At 46.7% G+C, this 19,504-nt stretch overlaps 1 protein-coding gene across 1 annotated transcript in view; it reads right to left on the bottom strand.

Annotated features, from left to right (window-relative positions):
- The window catches only part of LOC138535037 (dimethylaniline monooxygenase [N-oxide-forming] 2-like), a 546,576-nt gene that overhangs the window by 314,553 nt on the left and 212,519 nt on the right, over positions 1 to 19,504 (bottom strand). Inside the window, exon 5 of the mRNA XM_069641264.1 lies at positions 6,029 to 6,225. Coding sequence (XP_069497365.1) covers positions 6,029 to 6,225 — 197 coding nt within the window. The remainder of the gene's footprint in view (positions 1 to 6,028; positions 6,226 to 19,504) is intronic.

Below are 19,504 nucleotides of genomic sequence, written 5' to 3'. Positions count from 1 at the left end.
TGTATTTTTGTGGATACGGGGTGCAAGGGGTAGGCAGTTGGATCAGGTTTAGGTAGGGTGACTGAGCGAGGTGGGGCTGAGAAACGTGAGGACCGGCCGCTCAGCATGAGGTTCCTGAGTTCAGTAGGCCTTGAGCAGACCTGGCGCTGTATTGGTTTGGTACGGGCTCTGAGCATGGTGAATCTGCGGGCCAGGAAGCCAGGGGCCTCTCTCCATTGTATGAGAGGTGGATTGGGTGAGCTAGATATTGCATGTGGGAGGTGTTTTCTGCGCTCAATATCGAATAAGCCATGTCACAGGGGGAGGTCTGGTGGGCGTGTTGAGTTGGGCTAGGCGACAGCAGGCAGCAGTAACTGGAAAACAGTGCAGCGGGTAGGCAGCAGTACATGATAAACAGTGCTAGATGCAGGCAACTGAGGTTAACCAATCGTGCTAATTTCACGGTGATGTATTCACTTTGAAAGGCTATGCAGAGTATTAGTCATGTGTAGATGCAGCATATGATACTTTTTAGGAACAATAAAGAGTAAAAACAATCAATAGGACGACTTATTATCAAGCATCGACATTTCATAAATGAGTAGTGCGAGCCGTAGTGCACTCAAATGGATTATTAAGAGTGTTACTATTCGGCACCACAAAATAGGCATGAAAGCTGGGCAAACCATAGTACGGTACAGAGGAGTCACAAATCAAAGTCCTAGTAACACGGCTGCATTTCACAATAAAGCAGAGTGGCATGTAAGGTGGTCATAGAGGAAAGCAATGCGGTACTGACAACTAGGCAATTAACCTCTGAGCTGAGGCTGCGATGGGGGGAAGCAAGTAGGCAGCAACTCAGTGTAGGAGGGACTTCAAGCAATACAATAGACTAGCCAAGCAAAGTATCATTAGGCAAGGTTATTTACACATGCAGCTGGACAAGGAAGTTTGGTTAGGGTGGGTATTGCGCACTGCAACCATGGAATGCCGGACAACAGAAATTGAATTTAGCACCTCTGCGGATCAAAGTGTCTAGAGGATTAACGTATATGAGTGGCAGCGAGGTCTGTCAATGGATCACTGGAGCAAGGCAGTTTATGGAGGGAGAAAGAGTTTATGTGCGTTTCTGTGGTCCTCCCAGCTCCGGAAAGGCTCGCAACAAAAGCCTTATCCGTCTGCCTTTGCCGGGGGCCAGTTTACGTCTGCCGGTCATAGTGATTGGCTAAAGACCCAACAGGCAGCTAATAGGATGAGACCTGAAGCTGTCCAGGCAATGTAGGGCACGAACAAGCCTGGTTTCAATCAGCGGCCATTTTAGCTGCTTCCACGTGAAATACTTCTCTGCAGAAACACGTGGTGTGTCTGGGAATACGGCAGAGCCCTGCTCGATGCAGCGGGCTGGATCTAAATAGTAGGAGTAATAAGATATCACAGACATTGATATCTCGTAGCGGTTCGTTACCTGCAATGAGAGGATAGCTGTGAGGGTTTACCTATGGATGGCAAGTGCCGGCTGGTGTCGGTGTGCTGCTCCTGCAGCTAATGTCACTGGATCTATCATGGCAGGGGTTGACTGCCCGACACTCCTTGTGGCATTGTAATTAATCGCTGTGGAAGGACCCGGTGTTTAGGGGGACTCTGAGGTGGCTATTCAGGAATATTTTCTTGTTAATGATATGTGGGAGGTTGAAATGGCTACTGTCTGGGATGCTGCCAAAGTGACATGGAGGGGTCGGTTGATCAGGGAAGGGGGCCAAACGAAAAGGGAGAGAACCTTACTCAAAACTATGTTACGTCTGGAAATTGGTGTGCTGGAAAAGGAACATAAAGACATTGGGAGCAGGATGGAGGGGCTGGTGGAGCAGGCGAGGGGTAAAAGGGTGGATCTGTCGCTCTTGGAGGAGGGTAAGGTTGTACAGAAGCTTCTGTTTCTACTGCAGAGGTATTATGAGATAAGGGGATAAGGCTGATGCATTGTTGGCTGCCCGCCTTTGAGGACAACGAGCCAAAAGATGGATAACGGCAGTGCAGGGCACTGATGGGCGAGTGGAAAAGACTTCTGAAGGTCCCATGTGTTAATATCCCCGCAAAAATATTGCCATACAAAAATATTGTCAAATTGTTGCAGTGATATTAAGGCATGGAACCTGAATGGGACACCCCTGCAACTCCTGTATTATTTTAAAAGGAGCATGGCCCCCACCCGCAACCCCTGCTCCCAAACAAAACCTAATATTATCCCCATTAAAAATATCACCTATGCCCGTTCCCGACGACCATATATACAGCGATATTTTTGGTGGGGATAATATTACCTGATACCCTTCTGAAGGGATTGTGGATGGATTTGCTTCCTTTTATGAGGGGTTGTATATGGGTGAGGGGGGTTGACCCTGGAGACCTGGAGGCCTACCTGTATGGGGTCTCTCTCCCAGTTCTGATTCCCAAGAAGGTGGCCAGTGTGGACGCTCCAATAACAGGGGAGGAGGTTTTAGATGCTATTCACAGGCTGCAGCTAGCTAAGGCCCCGTTAGAGGACGGATAAACGCTGGGTCTCTAAATATCGTTCAGTTTGTTCCTTGTCCTTTACTTGACCAAGTTGTTTAGCAACATCCTGTCATTGGGGCAAGCGCCCAGATCCTATGTGAGGGCCCTCATCTCTGTGATCCCTAAGAAAGGTAAGGATCCTCTTCTTTGCACTTCCTATAGACCTATTCCTCTTCTTAATATGGATGCGAAGATGTTCACTCGGGTCCTCGCTTCTAGGCTGGATACGCATATGCCTCGACTTGTCCATTCGAATCAGGTGGGGTGCCAGGGGGCGGATACAATGAGAAAACATTACACCTCATGGATTTGGCAAGGGGTGAGGTGGGGAATTCTACGTTGCTTTCAATTGATGCAGAGAAGGCATTCAACAGGGTCGACTGGACTTTCCTTAAGGCGGTTTTGTGCAAGTTTGGTTTTGGGAGTAGGGTCTTGAATGGGATTATGGCATTGTACTCGGGGCCGATGGCGTGCGTGTCAGCAAATGGACAGTTTTGTCCCGCTGGTTTGGTTTGGCCCGGTGTAGGAGACAGGTTTGCTGCCTTTCACCTCTGCTTTTTGCTCTTTCTCTGGCACCACTGGCCCAGAGGTTGAGGGAAGATCCATGAGTGGAAGGCATAAAAGTGGGGGAGGTGGAGTGCAAGCTGGGGTTGTATGCACATGATATTTTGTTGCCTCGTGGGAACCCGCAGGGAACGGTGCTGGCAGAACGAATTGGCCAGTATGGGAAGTTCTCAGGGTTCAAAATTAACAGGGATAAATCTATTTTGTTTCCCTTTGGCAGGGGGGGTGATGTTTCATGTTGGGATATTGGCGGACTGGACCATTTTGAAATGGAGGTGCGGGAGAGCCAGTTCTGCTTATGAATTCCAGGGTTTGTATGAGGTTAATTACCCCCGTCTGATTGAAAGGTTTTATAAGGACTTGGTGAAATGGGAACGACTCACCATCTCGTGGATGGGACGTCCAAATGCTATCAAGATGAATTTCCTTCCCAGATGGATTTTTCTATTTCAGATGCTTCCCATGAGGCTATGTTTAGAGAAGTGAAGGGATGTCTAATAAAGTTCTTATGGCAAGGGAAGAAAGCACAGGTGGCGAATTATATTTTGGTGCTTCCAAAGTGGGGTGGGTTTCCCCATTCTATATGTGCATTATAAGGCAGCTCTGCTTCTGGTCATGGTACCCCACTTGAGTGGAAAGGTGGAGCATCAGTGGGTTGGTTTGAATAAATATCACCAGCAATGTTCGGGGAATGGTTGTGGGTGCAGTGGAATCGGATTCTGCGTAGGATAAGGGAACATCCCATTCTTGCTACCTTGTGGACTATTTGGCGCAAGGGGCCTGAGATGCAGGGGGTTACAACTTGGCCCTCCCCGTTGAGTCACTTGGGGACTCTGGGATAAGGGACTATATTCCTAACTTGGAGAAGTTGCAGGGTTTGTTTGAGGTGGGTTAGGAGTGGGTTGGACAGTTATGGAAGAGGGGGCTGTCTGTCCCCCTACCGGAATTGGAGGAGGCGGTAGTAATTGGGCCTTTTTCTGTATTCTCCTATCTGCAGCTGAAGGGAGTGATTGTGATTGTTCTTTTTGAAAATGTTTTATATCACGCTTAATACCGTAGCTGGTTTCTAAGCGCCAGCCTGGGATTTGAATCTGTGTTGCTATGCGTTGTCTTGCTTCCAAGACAGACGTGTTGCCCCTGAGCTATCCTTATGGCAATGTTTGGAAGGGACAGGTGCAATGGTATCTTACTCTGAAGGAGAACGTCCTTGACTCTCAGACAGAGATGAAGGGTTTGATTTCCTTGCTGTACGGAGCCCTGATAGAGGTGGGTAAGGGGAGTATGGACAGACTTTGGGTTTGTGCGGAAAGGGGCTTGGGTGTAGGATTGGTTGGGTGCTGTGCATAGCTTGTGTTGTAGGGGATGTAAGGTGTTGATTGCTTGTCAGTATAAGCTCCACGCTATACAATTGTTGCATAGATAACAATACGACGCAGTGCACCTCTCCAGGATGTTTCGGGGCAGAGTCCACTCTGCTGGCACTAGTGTGGTGTGTGGACAGATTATTGGCATATGTGATGGGGGTGTGATAAAGTACAGGTTTTTTGGGATGAGGTGCTTGGATGGATAAAAAAGGTTGATGGCATCTTGCGGGTATCAGTTACTATTATCCCCACCAAAAATATCGCCGTATATATGGTAGGGAACAGCCATAGGCGATATTTTTAGTGGGGATAATATTAGGGTTTTTTGGGAGCAAGGGTTGCAGGGGTGCCCCCGATCCTTTTAAAATAATACAGGGGTTGCAGGGGTGTCCCCCGCAGGTTCCATGCCTTAATATCACTGCAAAAATATGGAGATATTTTTGTTTGGCGATATTTTTGCAGGGATATTAACACATGGAAGCATCTTGCGGGTACAGACGCTGTTGCTTGTGCTGTTCAGCCTGGAAGAGATTGGGGGGAGAGTATCAGGGATAAGCTCATATGGCACATTGTTTACTCTTGGCGGCAAGGGCATACCTGGCAATGCAGTGGAAAAGGCTAGAGTTACCACAGAACATGGAGTAGGTCGATACGGCTAAGAATATTTACGCGATGGAAAAGATCACAGCGGCCATCCATGGACACAGGGTGTGTATTGAGACAGAATGGATTGGGCCCCTCCATGCTGTGGAGGTGACCTATGGGCCGGTTCTGGGCTTCACCGTTTGGGGCATGTTGTGGTTGTGGCTTACTGTCTGCCTTCCCTTTGTTTCTTTCTTTTCCTCTTTGCATGTGGTATTGTTCCTTTGCTCATCTGCTCAGATATCGCACAGTAGTTTGTCTTGAAGTTCCTATGGGTCCGGAGGTGTTTGTTGCTATGGTGTGGGGAGTTAGAGGAAGCAGAGGGAAGAGGTGAGCTGCAGTGGGCTTTCATGTTTATTTATGGTGATTGGTGTGGTTTTAACTGCTGCTCTTATTTTCCTTTTTTGAGAAATGCTAAAAAAAAGGTTAAATTAAAAGGAAGTAGTAAAAGTAGAAAACTAGTAGTTTCTTTTGCTTTTCTTAGTGATGGTCAGTCAGGGGTGGTTCTGGTGTGCTGGAGTTGAGAGTTACAATCCAATGGAAGCAAATCAGAATGGTCATTGATGGGATATATTTGGTGCTTGTGGCTGGTCAATAGAATCGAGGTGAAGATTTTGGGAGGAAAGGGCTTTCTGTCTATGTTGATGCACCAGAGTGAATGTCTTTGATTGAGATGCAATGTATTGCTAAAGGGCCTGAGACATGAGGGTAGCCCCTGGAGTCAGTGACATGTGCTAGTTACAGAGGGTTCTACATATGTTTAGAATGTGTTGAAAGAACTTTTCATTTGAAAATGTTCTGGTTTTTGGTTTAGGCAGTCTAGCATTATGCTTTGCTTTGTCTCTGAGCAACGTTATTCTTTTCATAATTTGCTTTAGGTTTGAATATCTTGAACAGGTAGGTACACATTTCTTTTAGGTCATACATACCTGTCACGCTGCAAACCATAGATCTCTTGGTCAAACCATTTATTGAGCTTCCTTTCAATTAACCAGTTGACCAATGGTTTAGGAAGACGCAGTTGGATGAAGCTCTTGAAGCGAGTTAATGACAATGTGTCAAAGGGATAGCCATGATCAGAAAGGCGGCTCAGCAACCAACCACCTCTTCTGGTGCTGATGTATACCTGCAATATACAAATTAAAATAATTAAACCATGCCCTCCTTCTCATGTTCTTACAAACTAAAGTTGATTACTTTAGGCATTATTTATTTAAAGTGGTGCAGTCATCAGCTGTATATGGTACCTTCACAATCTATCAACAACAGGGAAGAATCCAATAAAAGGTATTCAGAAGTGGCAAACAATCTCTTTGGATGCTGGTACTCAGCAAAGTAAGTTGCTTTTTTATTTTTTCTTTCCTTGACTTTTGAGCTCTTTCTAATTTCAACATTTTTACTTGAGAAGCGTCAATGGCCTTTGTCGGGATAGGCACCGCAGTATTAATGGACCATTATTGGGCCTGTGGGTCCAGCGCATCCATGAAACTTCCCCCAAATTGGGGAGTATTATGCTCCATGGTACAGATAAGCATGCCCCCGTTGGTAGTGCCCCAGAGCGACTTGCACATTTCAGACTTCCCAAAAATGTAAACACATTTGCGAAGAAGATCCCTAGAGGCCAAACGAACAAAACAAGGGAACAATTATACCTCCAAAATTATGGAAAGTGTGCTTCATGAAATTCCATGGGAGCACAGATTGTTTAGCAGGATGGAGATGTTCTTTGTCTCCCTGACCCCGGGGTGCAGACACATACCAATGCTAAATGGTTGCAGATCATCAGGTGGGAGCTGCTACAAACAATTAATTCCATGGTGAAGGGCTTCAATGCAATAAAGGAGGAGCTAAGGGCCAAAAGACTGATGACCCTCCAAAATAGGTATTTCCTGGACCTAATAACAGCCATGAAAGGCGGAGTTTGCACAAATATTGCTGAATCTTGCTGTACTTATAGACCTGAACCCTCACAGAAGCCATAACACTACTGACCGACCTTCAAATGAAAATGATTGAGGAGGTAGAAGACATAGGGAATGATGATTGGTTAACATGTCTGTTCTCCTGGATCACTTCCTGGTTGGCTAATGCATTCAAGGTACGAATAGCTATATCAGTACTGATACTACTGGGATTCTGCACCCTGAGAATTAATATCAGCCAATGCAAGAAGACAGCTGAAAAGGTGGTGGGAATGAAGACTGTGATAAATATGGACACCAGAGTACATGTGTACACACAAACAACTTACAACCTACCTCATCTGGATTTGAAGCAAAGTCCTATTACGTGGGGCATTGGGTATTCTTCTACATGACCTGCAGTGTGGACAAACACATAAAACATTCTGGTGACCTGAGGTGGGGGTGACAAAGATATGGACCCCAAAAGGATCTCACTGGGGAGAGGGACCTCAAAGAAATGTGGTTGAGATGATCTCGGCTAGAGGGGACAAGGTCGAGAGACAGATGTATGTGTCATCTGTAGCATCGTCCCCTCCCCCATCTCCATATCGAAGGAACGAATGGAGAGTATCATTCATGGAGCCTTTACCACTTCCATCACCATATAATGAAAGTAAAAGGCGGTATTTGCTCAGACAACCCTACCGGCCTTGTCCTGAAGTAATCAGAGAAGAAGTGGACTTGCATAATCAAGAAGAACTGAATCTGGTGTGATCAGGGTGCCGAAAGAAATAACATTCTTATTGAAGCTGACAAGCGTAGATGCATTGGACACAAAGCAGACATACACCCACCTTGAAGCTACGCAAACAATAGGTTAAACTGCACTTAGACATGTATAATATGCTTGTACTCAGTAGGTTAGAAAACATAAACACTCTATACACTGAAACGCAAGACACACAACAAATACACATAAAAGCCTGCTTAAGATATAAAAGGAGCAGCAAGAATGAGTTGCCATATAAAACAAAATGGACGACAAGGCTACAGTCAAATGAATGGAAGACACTGGGGGAGAAGCAGAGCCTGCAAGCAGAGCAGACCTGCTGAATTAGCTAAAATCATGGGGCCAAGCAACACAGAGGCCAGCTGCCCAACCCCTGCCAGGGTTAAAGTGGAAGGGGGAGCTTTGTGCCGTCACCAAAGTGAACGGAAGATAAAACCACGGGCGAACACATTTCTCTTAGGAAAAAACCAACTCATCGAACAACCAGATGCTTATTAATTAAGGATACAGCATTGAAGGGAAATAGCTTGACCAAGTTTCTAGAGAACACAAAGGGTAAAAACACGTATAAACAAATGGATGAAAATCCCAGTAAAATGAGAGCAGAATGATACAAAACCTGGTCTTGACTAACGTGACCAAGAGTTGAAAACAGTGCCTATTCATTAAGGCATGATACAGAATGCACCTGCCAGCAACTCCTTAAAGCTTCTAGGAAATACGATATGGGACGAGTTTAAAGCTGGAAGACCTGACTCTGTCCTAGAGAATTAGAGATGGTTGTTTTAATTGGGGAAATGGCCTCTCAATGCCTCTCCCCCTACCGGTACGGTTACTCATGTGTTGATGACCCACCAACTAATCAAAGCTAGTAAAGTTCACGCCAACCAATTCTTAGCCTCAATTCACAATATCTCATAAGTAAACACATCAGACAATCCTAAGGTAAAGAAATTACATGTATTCTCTTTTATCAATTTAGAGGTGGTCCCAGGTAGAGCCATCAGATAAAGGATAGCCAATGAAAAGACTTAACTCTATACCTTCTATACGTATACCATTCCCTTAACCAGTGCCAATACCTCATAGGTTTTTGTAACCAAGATTGTGACGTGGCGTCAATGATGACATATTTTCTGTTTTTAAACCATTATCATGCTTGACAAAGTGGAGAACTCTGAGTATTTGTTGCTTATGGCTGTCATTGCTTTATATGACTGATAATAAAACAGGCAAGGTTTTGGATTTCCCACCCCTCCAGTACATAGAGTTAGGGTAAGTAGAATCAGGTGACATCACCATTAGAGATTTAACATTGCCATTAACACTGATGAAATCAGATGAAATCAGATGGGGTGCCATCGCTGGAACTTTGGCCCTAGCGACAATGCAAGAAGTCACAGCACATGACCTGTAGCCCCATTTAGCTCAACTTTAAACTTACACCTGCTCTTTCTCAGCCAACCTTTCCTCCTTCCATTCCACCAACCTACCTACACTGACCCTCTTGGGCTGCACACTTCCTTCATTATTTTTACTTGCCTATTTCTTCTATCTCCGACCTGCGTCTTGACTTCCCTTCATTCCTCCCTGTTCTTGCTCTTTTCCTCTTTTTCCCTTGATCCTTCAGCCACAACCTGGTTTATTATTATTATTATTATTATTATTATTATTATTATTATTATTATTATTATTATTATTATTAATATGGCCCAATCTTCGGTAAGCAACAGAGCTCTTTCCAAGGCATAGAGGGATGAACATGGTGAGACAAGCAGAGATATATGGGAGGGAGGAACTAACAACGGTGGGGGGGGTGGGCAATTTAGCAACAAGGGATTTACAAGAAAACCAGGTTACATAGCAAGTGTAGGGTGTGTGTACCTTGGTTTTAGGGAGGAGCCATTTCGTTAAGTGGAGAGTCTTGAGCTTGAGGGTCTAACTCATACATCACTATCCCTCTCCATATCGCCCTCCATTCCCTCTGCAGCCAAAAACTCAATGCTCCCTTTTTCCCAGGAATTTCAATCTCACCTATCCCCTTTTCATACCATACAACACCTGCTCATCATCTACACCTCCTATCACTTTTCATTTGGTCTTTGGAACGCACAATCCCTCTGCAACAGGTCTTCCTACATCACTGACTTTTTCAATTCTTTTCACCCTCAACTTTCACATCTTGATATCACAGAAATCTGCCTATGCCTCCTGTCACTGCAACACTAGCTGCTCTCCACACTAATGCTGCCACCTTCTCACATTCTTCCTGACTCTGTTGGGAAGGGTGGTGGTGTGGGTTGTGTATCAATAAGGTCATCACAACTATTCCCCTATATTGACACCCTGGTCCTCATCTCTTCTTCCCCAACCTGAACTTCTCCTTTAGTCACTTCCTACCAAAATCAACATTGTCATGCTGGTGGACTTTAACCTTCCCAACCCCTCTACAGCCCCGCCCACCTTGAACCTAACTCCCTCAGATCTGACCTCTCTTTCTACTACTTCCATTACTAGCCTACCCACTCCAGTGGGAGCTCTCTTGACCTTGTCTTTCCCTCTAATTTGCTCTCGCCCTTGTACCCTCTACTTACTGCTCTCTCTCTCTCTCTAATGGCTACACTGTTCACTTTACTATCTCAGTCCCTCCACCCTGTAGTACTTCTCTCTCTCTTCAATGACCAAGAGGAAATTTGGCAGGACACATTTACACTTGCCTTGTGATCTGAAGGCCACTTTCCTGTCTCTCTTCCCTATTCATGCTTGTTACACTGACTATGATTTTTCTGACTTTCACTGTGCACTTATGACTCCTTGTGAACAACACTATCCTGCTTGCACATTCACACCTTCCCGTCCCCATCCTCAGACCTAGATCATCTTGGAGATCCAGACCCTTAAAACAAGTGTGTGTCATGACCTACAACACTGGCGCAAACCACAGATCCTCCATGCTGCTCCTAGATTTTCCTTGCTACCCTCTCCTCTGCACTGGACTCTGCCAAATCCTCCTACTTCACAAACATAATTGTTTCCCATTGCAATCATCCCATCAACCTTTAATCAACCATCCAAGCGTTGGTCACACTTGCCAAGCCAATATCCATCACCTCCTTCCTTTCTGCTGATGACTTTCCTTACCAATTGTCCTCTAAAATGTTTGCAATTCATGACACACTCCCAGCCGTCCTCTCATTCCCTTTCCCACACTTCTTCTGTTCATCACCTCTCCCCCTACTCTTTTTACTCGCAACTACTTCTCCCATATCTCTCCTACTGAATTAGCACCCATCCTCCTCAGGCAGCACCAACCCAATTTGTGATCCTATAGACCTGCTTGATCCTTACATGACCAAAGGCTTAGTCTCAATCACCTGCCCTTATCTCTCTGAGCTCTTTCACCTTTGTCGCTCCATCAGACTGTTCACTGCCTTATTCATATCTGCAACCTGCTACCCTTTTTGAAGAAGCCCTATCCTGATACATAAATCCCAGTGAACTATTGCCCAGTTTCCCTCCTTCTCCCTAATTCAAAAGTCCTTTAACGAGTGGCCTTCAAACCAGTCATTAAGTACCTTGAGGATAATGACCTTGGAGATCCATTTCAATATGACTTCAGTAGAAAGCACTCCACCAAGACTGCACTAATGCATGTTTCAAGCTTTCTCTCTGATGTTCACCACTCCAAATTCTCTTTTAAATTCCTCCTTTTGAACATCTCTGCTGCATTTGGTTCTGCTGACCATTCATCTCTCCTCCTTACTCTGCGGGATTTTGGGTTCTGCAAACCTGCTGTTGCCTATATCGCTTCCTACCTGGAAGATCACACCTTTAAAATCTCTGGAAATTCAGAAACCTCTGACCCCCACATCTTTCTGTGTCGGCGTGCCTCAAGGATCAGTCCTTGGACCTCTTCTGTTCACCCTGTATAACTCTGCCCTGGGAAGACTTATTCCATCCCCTGGCTTTCAATATTGCCTCTTTGCTGATGGCACTCAAATGTTTATTTTATGTATCCCTCCTTCCCAGTCATCTCTGAATGAATTACTAACTAATCCTTTGAAATCTGTCACTGGATGGCTTTCGTATACCTCATGCTAAATTCTCCAGAAATTGAAGTAATCTTTTTCCCGACTTCCAATCCCATCCCTACATTTTCCTTCCCACCTGACCTTCTTGCTCCCTCTCCAAGGCTCACAATTGTGGGGTCCTCTTTGATAGCAACTTCAGACTGTAATGATCCATCACTAACAATGGCTCTGATGCTCAAATTAACCTTCTCACCATCTGTCCTTTTCTTACCACTCTACATAAACTCTAATCTATGCCCTTGCTCTGCAAACCAGACTACTGCTGTAGTCTACTCATTGGCCTTTCTCTCTACTCCTTCTAACCAAAGGGCCTACTCACGGATTTACCGTTGGGATACTACTCAAAGCAAATAGTCTTACTGCAACTTGGTCCGGTACTATTAGCGCCGGAACGCAAGTTGCAGTAATGCTGTTAATGCCCATTTTTCTCCACAAGTCCATGGAACTCTATGGGACATTTTCAGCGCATTCACCCCCAGCTCAAAGCTGGAGGTGAGTGCTCCAACCTTCCCCAAAACTCAGGATGGGGCAGAGTGGTAATGTGGCGGTAATAGCATTACTGCAACATTCCTACAGATCCGCCCAACCCATGATGAGGCCCAAAGTTCTCAACTTCACTAACCACACTCTCTGCAACCTATCCACATTGGTCCACTCACTATCTCATTACATCTGCTCCTTCTCTGCACTCAACCTCAGTGCCCCATTCCTTCCCTGCCTCCTCTCACTTCAGCTCTTTCTCCCTGGTTTCCCCTCTACTTTGGAGCCAGCTGCACATCACAAACAAAGCCAGCCCAACTGTGAATCTCTTCAATCTAGGCTTAAAAAGACTAACTTTCTAAAGAGGGTGCTCTGCTGGGCCCATCCTCACCCTCCCCGCCTGATCCCGGCACCCTCTCCAGTACCACGTGATAATGCAATGTTGTATATTTATACATCCCTCCTCTCTAGTTTGACGCACTTGCCTCCTAGGTTAATGTTACGTTTGTAATCACCTGTTTGTTTTTGTTTCTTTTGATTTGTCCGTGGTTTATGTTACACTTTGTTCACTCCCTCATAAACTGGCTCACAACTTGCTCTCATTTTTGTGCTATTGTACAGGCACCTTTCCGGGGAATGCCCCGCCTCTGTAAATGTGTTATTTCACGTCATTTCTAATTGTAAATGACCTCCCTGTTCTTCATACAAATACAAATCAAAATGACTTTTGACCCTGACAATATCACAGAAAATCATAACAATATTAATAATAATGTCAACTCCTACTAAGCATGGTAAAAATTGCTTTTATTTTGACAAAATGTTGGTATTTAATTTGGCAACCTCAGAAGAGTAGGATATACCTGGTTTCAATCCGTTAACTGTCGTTTGCAGACAGATTTCCAAGTGAGTGCCTTACCTGATATAACATGTTACTAGCAATCTCTCTAGAAAATACATCACTCAATAAAAAAATGAACTAAGTTTAAGCATAATACAAGGAAAAATACATGAAAGAAGATAAAATTAGGTTTAGTTATAATATATGTGTATTGCTGTTATGATATGTCGGCTTGCTTCTCAACATTCTGGTGAGTGGCATTTGTTATATGTTGGCTTTTTTTTAATTCTGTTTTTTTATCTCTTTCTCTCCACCTGATCTTGGATTCTTCTTTTGGTTTGGTGCCTGGTTTGGTGGACTGGCTTCTGTGTAGGACCCGGGCTTCGATTGGCTTGTGTTTGTGTGCTGTTTTTTGCATTGCTGAACTGGATAAACTCAGGCTTCTAGGACTCTTGGATTTCCCTTCGTTTTGAAACTTTTTGTAGATTTGTCTTATTTCCCTATCGTCTGGATTGCCCTGCTACTCAGGATTCCTCTTCTGCCTTCCTGCACCTGGATGCTCGGTGACCCCGATTGTCACCTGGCCTCTTCTACATGGCTCTCCCCTTCCTATAGGTTTGCCCTTGTGCAAGCAAGGTTAGCTCCTTGCAGGCTTTTGGGACTTGTTGCACAGGACATCCCGATACACTCAGGGTGGCACCCTGACCTATGGACTGTTACTATTTGCTTAACAGGAAAAGCCGTGATTAGAAGCATCAGAGATCAGGTAGGTGCACTGTCATGGGAATTCTGTCAACAAGGTTGGGGCTTAGCTGTCCCGGGAGTAATTACTGCGTGTTTTTCCTTGCAGGTGGCCGATAGCTTTCGAGTCCCTCTTCACCTGATCGACTGGTGGAATCTATATTTCAACATTCCACTGTCATATAAGGAGAAAGGTATTTTGCCTACAGAAGCTGTATATTGGTTTGGCTTTTCCTCTGGTATTAGTCGAAATCTGACAGTAGACCTCCTTGCTTGAGACTTGAATTCCTTGCTAGAAGGATAGAGGAGTTCCGGAAGACTGGGAAAATGGGTTTCTTGCCACAATTAACTGAATCGGGCCTGCTCCTCTTTGCAATATCATACAGGACAATTCTTAATGCTTATAGATATAGGTTAAACATGTTTCTGATTTCTCAACCAAGTTGAACTTTCCAAAGGTTTTCTGATGTCTGGTGGTACAGAGGACACTAGCAATATGCCTCAATTGGGTCCTTACCTGTTTTGCAGATGAAAGATGAGTTTCAGAATATGCTTCGATTGGTGATCCTAATTTGATTGATTAGAGACTGTCTGCAGGCTCTGGATAGAGTGTGGCCTTTCAGGTAAGGCTGTGCAGTCAGTCAAATGGTCTGGTGTGCCGTCTGTCCTGTAGATCCCCTCGCTCTTTTTTAACCACTGTGTAGGGTGATGTATGCAGTGGTCGAAGTGTATGAAAAGAAGTAGTGGAGCTATGTTCCCTGCTGGCCTGCACCCACTCCCCACAAACCCCATTGCCACGACCCCTCCCACACACAATACACCCCCCAAACACATGCACCTGTTGTTTAAGGGAACGTTCAGTGCAGTGCACTGAAAGTGAAGGTTTCAACTTCTTCCTACACTTTTATTTTAAAACGAAACCATTCCGGAACGGTTTCTTTTTAAAATAAAAATATAGGAGATGTACAAGGTAATTTTAAAAAGTAGGGGAGCACCGCTCCGGACCGCTCCCGCTCACTTCGACCACTGGATGTATGTTTTGATTTGTGAGTGCCAAGTATGTACTCATATATGTATTGCGTCACATACTGCAAAGTCATAGGTGCTCATTGATCAAGAAGGCGAGGAGCAGGGACATTGGGGAGAAGAGGCACAGTGAAAATGGGGGTGCATAATGCTGGAGTATTTGGAGGTGGGAAATTTCAAGAGGAGTTGATCCGTGGAACTAAGTTCTTTGAATGGGGTGTAAGGTTGCACACCGTGTTCAAGGATAGCAGGAGCAGAATCATGAAGGCATTTCTATATCAAGCTAAGCAGCTTGAAAACATTGTCAAAGTATTGATCTACATTCGAACCTTTGGAGATACACACTGGCACTATTTATGTCATCAAGAGCCTCATATAAAAACCTACATAGAAATGTGTACATGCAACAAAATATGGGGAACATAAGAGTTAACACCTTGTCCTAGTTGATTTTGTAATTTACGCAAGTGCTTAGAAGCACTGTACACAATATAGATTATAACGTACAGGACTATAGTGCTTGGATGTGCATTGCACTATACACTATACAGAACCATAGCATGTAGATGTGTACATTGGCCCTCATTACGACCCAGGTGGTAAGTGATCGAAATTACCGCCATGGCGTAATGAGCGTTAACGCCATGGTCCGATGGCGATAAGAGCGCCATATTACGACCCATCGCGCACGAGCATTACGCCATGGCGGTAACGTAAACTACGCCATGCCGTAAACAGCCATTACCGGCCTCGTTAACAGCGCAGGGTGACCTACCGCCACCCATCATTGCGCCGACCGTAGTCAGCGGTGACCGTAATTAGCGGTGACCGCAATTAGCGGTGACCGCAATTAGGCGGAACCGGAAATAGCGTAATCGCGGCGGAACGGGAAACAGCACAGCGGCCATCTTAAAAAACACAATCCATTGCCATCCTACCCAACCACACCACAACCAACCCTCAAACCCTGACATTCCCATAACCCACCCATTTCCTCAGCCAACCATGCCGAAAGTTGTCAAGAAGGCATGTGACAGGCAGCGGCAGGAGCGCTTCAGCCGTGAGGAACTGCAAATGCTTGCAGACACGCTCCAGGAGAAGGCCGATATTGTCTTCTCCGCTGAGATGACCCGGACAGCCATAGGCCGCAAAAAGGAGGTGTGGGAACTTGTGGCACAACGTGTCAGTGCTGTTGGAACCACCCCACGCAGCTCCAAACAGTGCCGCAAGAGATGGGACGACCTGCGGATCAGGGTCCGGGGCATTATGTCTGCCAACCGTAACCTGGCCCTGGGAACTGGCGGGGGAGCAGACTCCCCACTGAAGATGCAGCCATGGGAGGAGACATGTGCCTCTCTGATTGGCATTGAGTGCATCGAAGGTGTCGGCGAGATGGAGAGAGGGGCCCCGACATCTGGAGACACAGGTAGGTGCCTCATATCCAGCCTTGCAAGACACCCTGATACACTTGCACGTGACAATCACAATGTGGCAGACGCAACACATCAGCAGATGAGCCACACCCTGCGCACATGCAGCATGTACACTGTACAGTAGGCAGACACACACCTGCATGCAAAACCGAACCTAAAGGGAGGCAACCTGCATGTCACGGGCTACTAACTCCACCATCTATCCATACCACTCTTCACAATGCCTGCTCAATGTCCGCTGAACCATCAATAACAGTCACCCTCCTCTGCTCCACCACAGGCTCGCAATCGGACACTGGCAGGGACGACAGCACCAGCACCCCAGCCAAGAAGGCCAGGTAAGTGGGAGAAGGGAACCAAGCATCCACCTCTGCTGGACCCAGGCAGAAACCACGCCAGGCTGAAGAGGCCAGGGCAGCAAAGTCCCCCGAGGAAGGGGTCGTGACAGCGCCTGCAGCCCAACAACACCCACTGTTGCCCACTGAGGGCAATGTGTCAGCAGGGAGCAGTACTGTTGGGGAGACTGCAGCCATCACTGCCTGCTTCGACAGTGATGTGGAGGATGACACTGGACTTGGCCACGACACGCAACTGCACTCACCACACCTATCCCCAATCAGCCATCATGGAGATGACACCCAGGGCCCATCGCCAGCTAATTCATGGCCAGCAACTCCAAGCCCAGTGGGAGTTGTGGAAGATGGGAGTAGTCCCATTGCTCCCCCATTGGCACCCTCCATTGGGCCAGAATTCCAGCTGTCGCTGGAGCAGATTGCCAACAGGCAGGAAGCACTGGGCACACTCCTCATGCAGCATGTTGCAGAATGTGGAAGTGCCAGTGCAGCCATGGAGAGGAGTGCTGATGGCATCAGGGCTGCCATCCAAACTGCCAGCAGGGACATATGCACCGAACTTGCTGCAGTGCGGCAGATGATGAGCCAGCTCATCCAGACAATTGTGGACACATGCCGTACTGAGCAGCCCAGTACATCCTCAGCTGCAAGTTCAGCACAAGCCTCTCCCGTCCGCAGGTCATCCAGGACCCTGAGGAGCACAGGCAGGGGGGCCCCAGGTTCCGGGAGAGGGGGCAGTCAATAGTGTGCTGAACTATACACACTTCACCACGGGCACTGTCACATGTTTGCAGGGTGTTCAGGGGGGAGGGGGAGGGGGGAATTGGGTGTGTTGGAGTGTTCAGGGGAGAGGGGGAGGGGGGAATTGGGTGTGTTGGAGTGTTCAGGGGGGAGGGGGAGGGGGGAATTGGGTGTGTTGGAGTGTTCAGGGGGGAGGGGGAGTGGGGAATTGGGTGTGTTGGAGTGTTCAGGGGGGAGGGGGAGGGGTTCTGTTATACCTGTTCAGAAGAACAATACACTTTTTCTTTTCTCACAAACGAAATGTGTGGACATTGCTCATTGCGTATGTGTGCTTTATTGTTTTACAGTCCACAGTGTTGACATACCAGACACACACAGTGCCCTAAGTGCCATCCATATGTTACACACTCGCTGTGTGTGCTAGAAGTATCGGTCAATGACATTCTGACGCATTATATGCCCCTCCTGTGCATCGCTGCCTCCCTGAGGTGCTGCCCCATCCCCATCATCATCATCCCCATCATCAGGTGGTTGTGGTTCTGCGTCAGGGGGCAGAGGCACGTTTCGTCTGATGCACATATTGTGTAGCATGACACATGCCCTGACGATCTTTGCAACCTTCTCATGGCGGTACAGGAGTGCCCCGCCAGACCTGCTGAGGCAGCGGAAACGTGCCTTCAGTAGGCCAAAAGCATGCTCTATCACCACACGGGTACGTGCATGGGCATGGTTGTAGTCCTCCTCATGCTGGTTCGATGGGTTCCGCACTGGTGTGAGGAGCCACCTCTTCAGGGGATAGCCCGCATCACCTGTAAAATGTGAGAAAAGAATGTGTCAGGAACGAGATTGATTTGTGAACATGACGCACAGCCATGCCTTGATTCTGACTGTTACTGTGCACCATTGGAGTTGTGGTTATGGATTTACACTGTGCAACCAGTATGTGTTCATGGCTCTCATGTACTGTTTTGCATGCAAAAACACAATGCAGGGGGGGCGATTGCCTTGTGAGTGGCCATCCACTGTGTCCATTCAGGCCGTCATTCATGTGACCCTGCACGTGTCCTGTGAGCTTGAAGCTCACATGATAGCAACATTGATGTCTGGCTCATTATGACCCCAGTGAGCATTACTGGTGTCAATGGGGACAGTTTGTGGGTCTTGTAGTGGTGCATTGATGTTCCTGTCTGTCATGTGCCTCCTTTGTGCACAGTTGTGGGGGACAGGCCTTTCAGTAGTTGGTGCATGGTGACGTGCATGTTGGTGGTTTTCTTTAGGGTCAATGCGGTCACAATTTGCACAATGCACTTGCAGATGGTTGTGTCGTTTTTGGGATGCACTTTCATTCACATGTTGGGATGATTAGGTCAGGCATGATGTGTACACTACTCTGTTGACGTCAGTGCTGCCACAGGGAATGATCTGGCTACTGCTAGTTGCACCCATGTGACGTATGCATCACCCCCCTGTATCTGCCAGATGGAATATGCATTGGTACTTCATTCAACACCCACTTTGCATTTCCATGCTCATGACATTAGACTCACCGAGTAGGTAGGATCTTGGGCCTGCATGTCGCTCCATGTAGCGTGGTATTGTGGAGTTCCGAAGGACCATAGAATCATGGGTTGATCCGGGGAATCTGGCACAACAATGTGTGATGATCCTGTTGGAGTCACAGACCATTTGCACGTTGATTGAGTGGAAATGTTTACGGTTGCGGTACGGTACCTCCATGGCATGTGGGACCACCAATTCAACATGGGTGCAGTCAATGGCACCAATGCAACCAGGTATGCCGGCCAGTGCATGGAAACCCACTTTGGTGTTGGCAATCTCCTGGGCAGACCGTGGTAATGAGATGTGGTCATCTGTGTGCTTGAGGAGGGCATCGAGCACTTGCATCAGTGTACGCGAGAATAATGGTTGTGATATGCCATGCAAGTGCCCCACTGTGTGCTGGTAGGTGCCTGTGGCCAGGAAGTGGAGCACGGACACTACCTTC

Source organism: Ambystoma mexicanum, chromosome 1q, assembly GCF_040938575.1.
Source record: "Ambystoma mexicanum isolate Mex_15411 chromosome 1q, UKY_AmexF1_1, whole genome shotgun sequence".
NCBI lineage: Eukaryota > Metazoa > Chordata > Amphibia > Caudata > Ambystomatidae > Ambystoma > Ambystoma mexicanum.
This window is presented reverse-complemented; position numbering and strand designations above follow the sequence as displayed.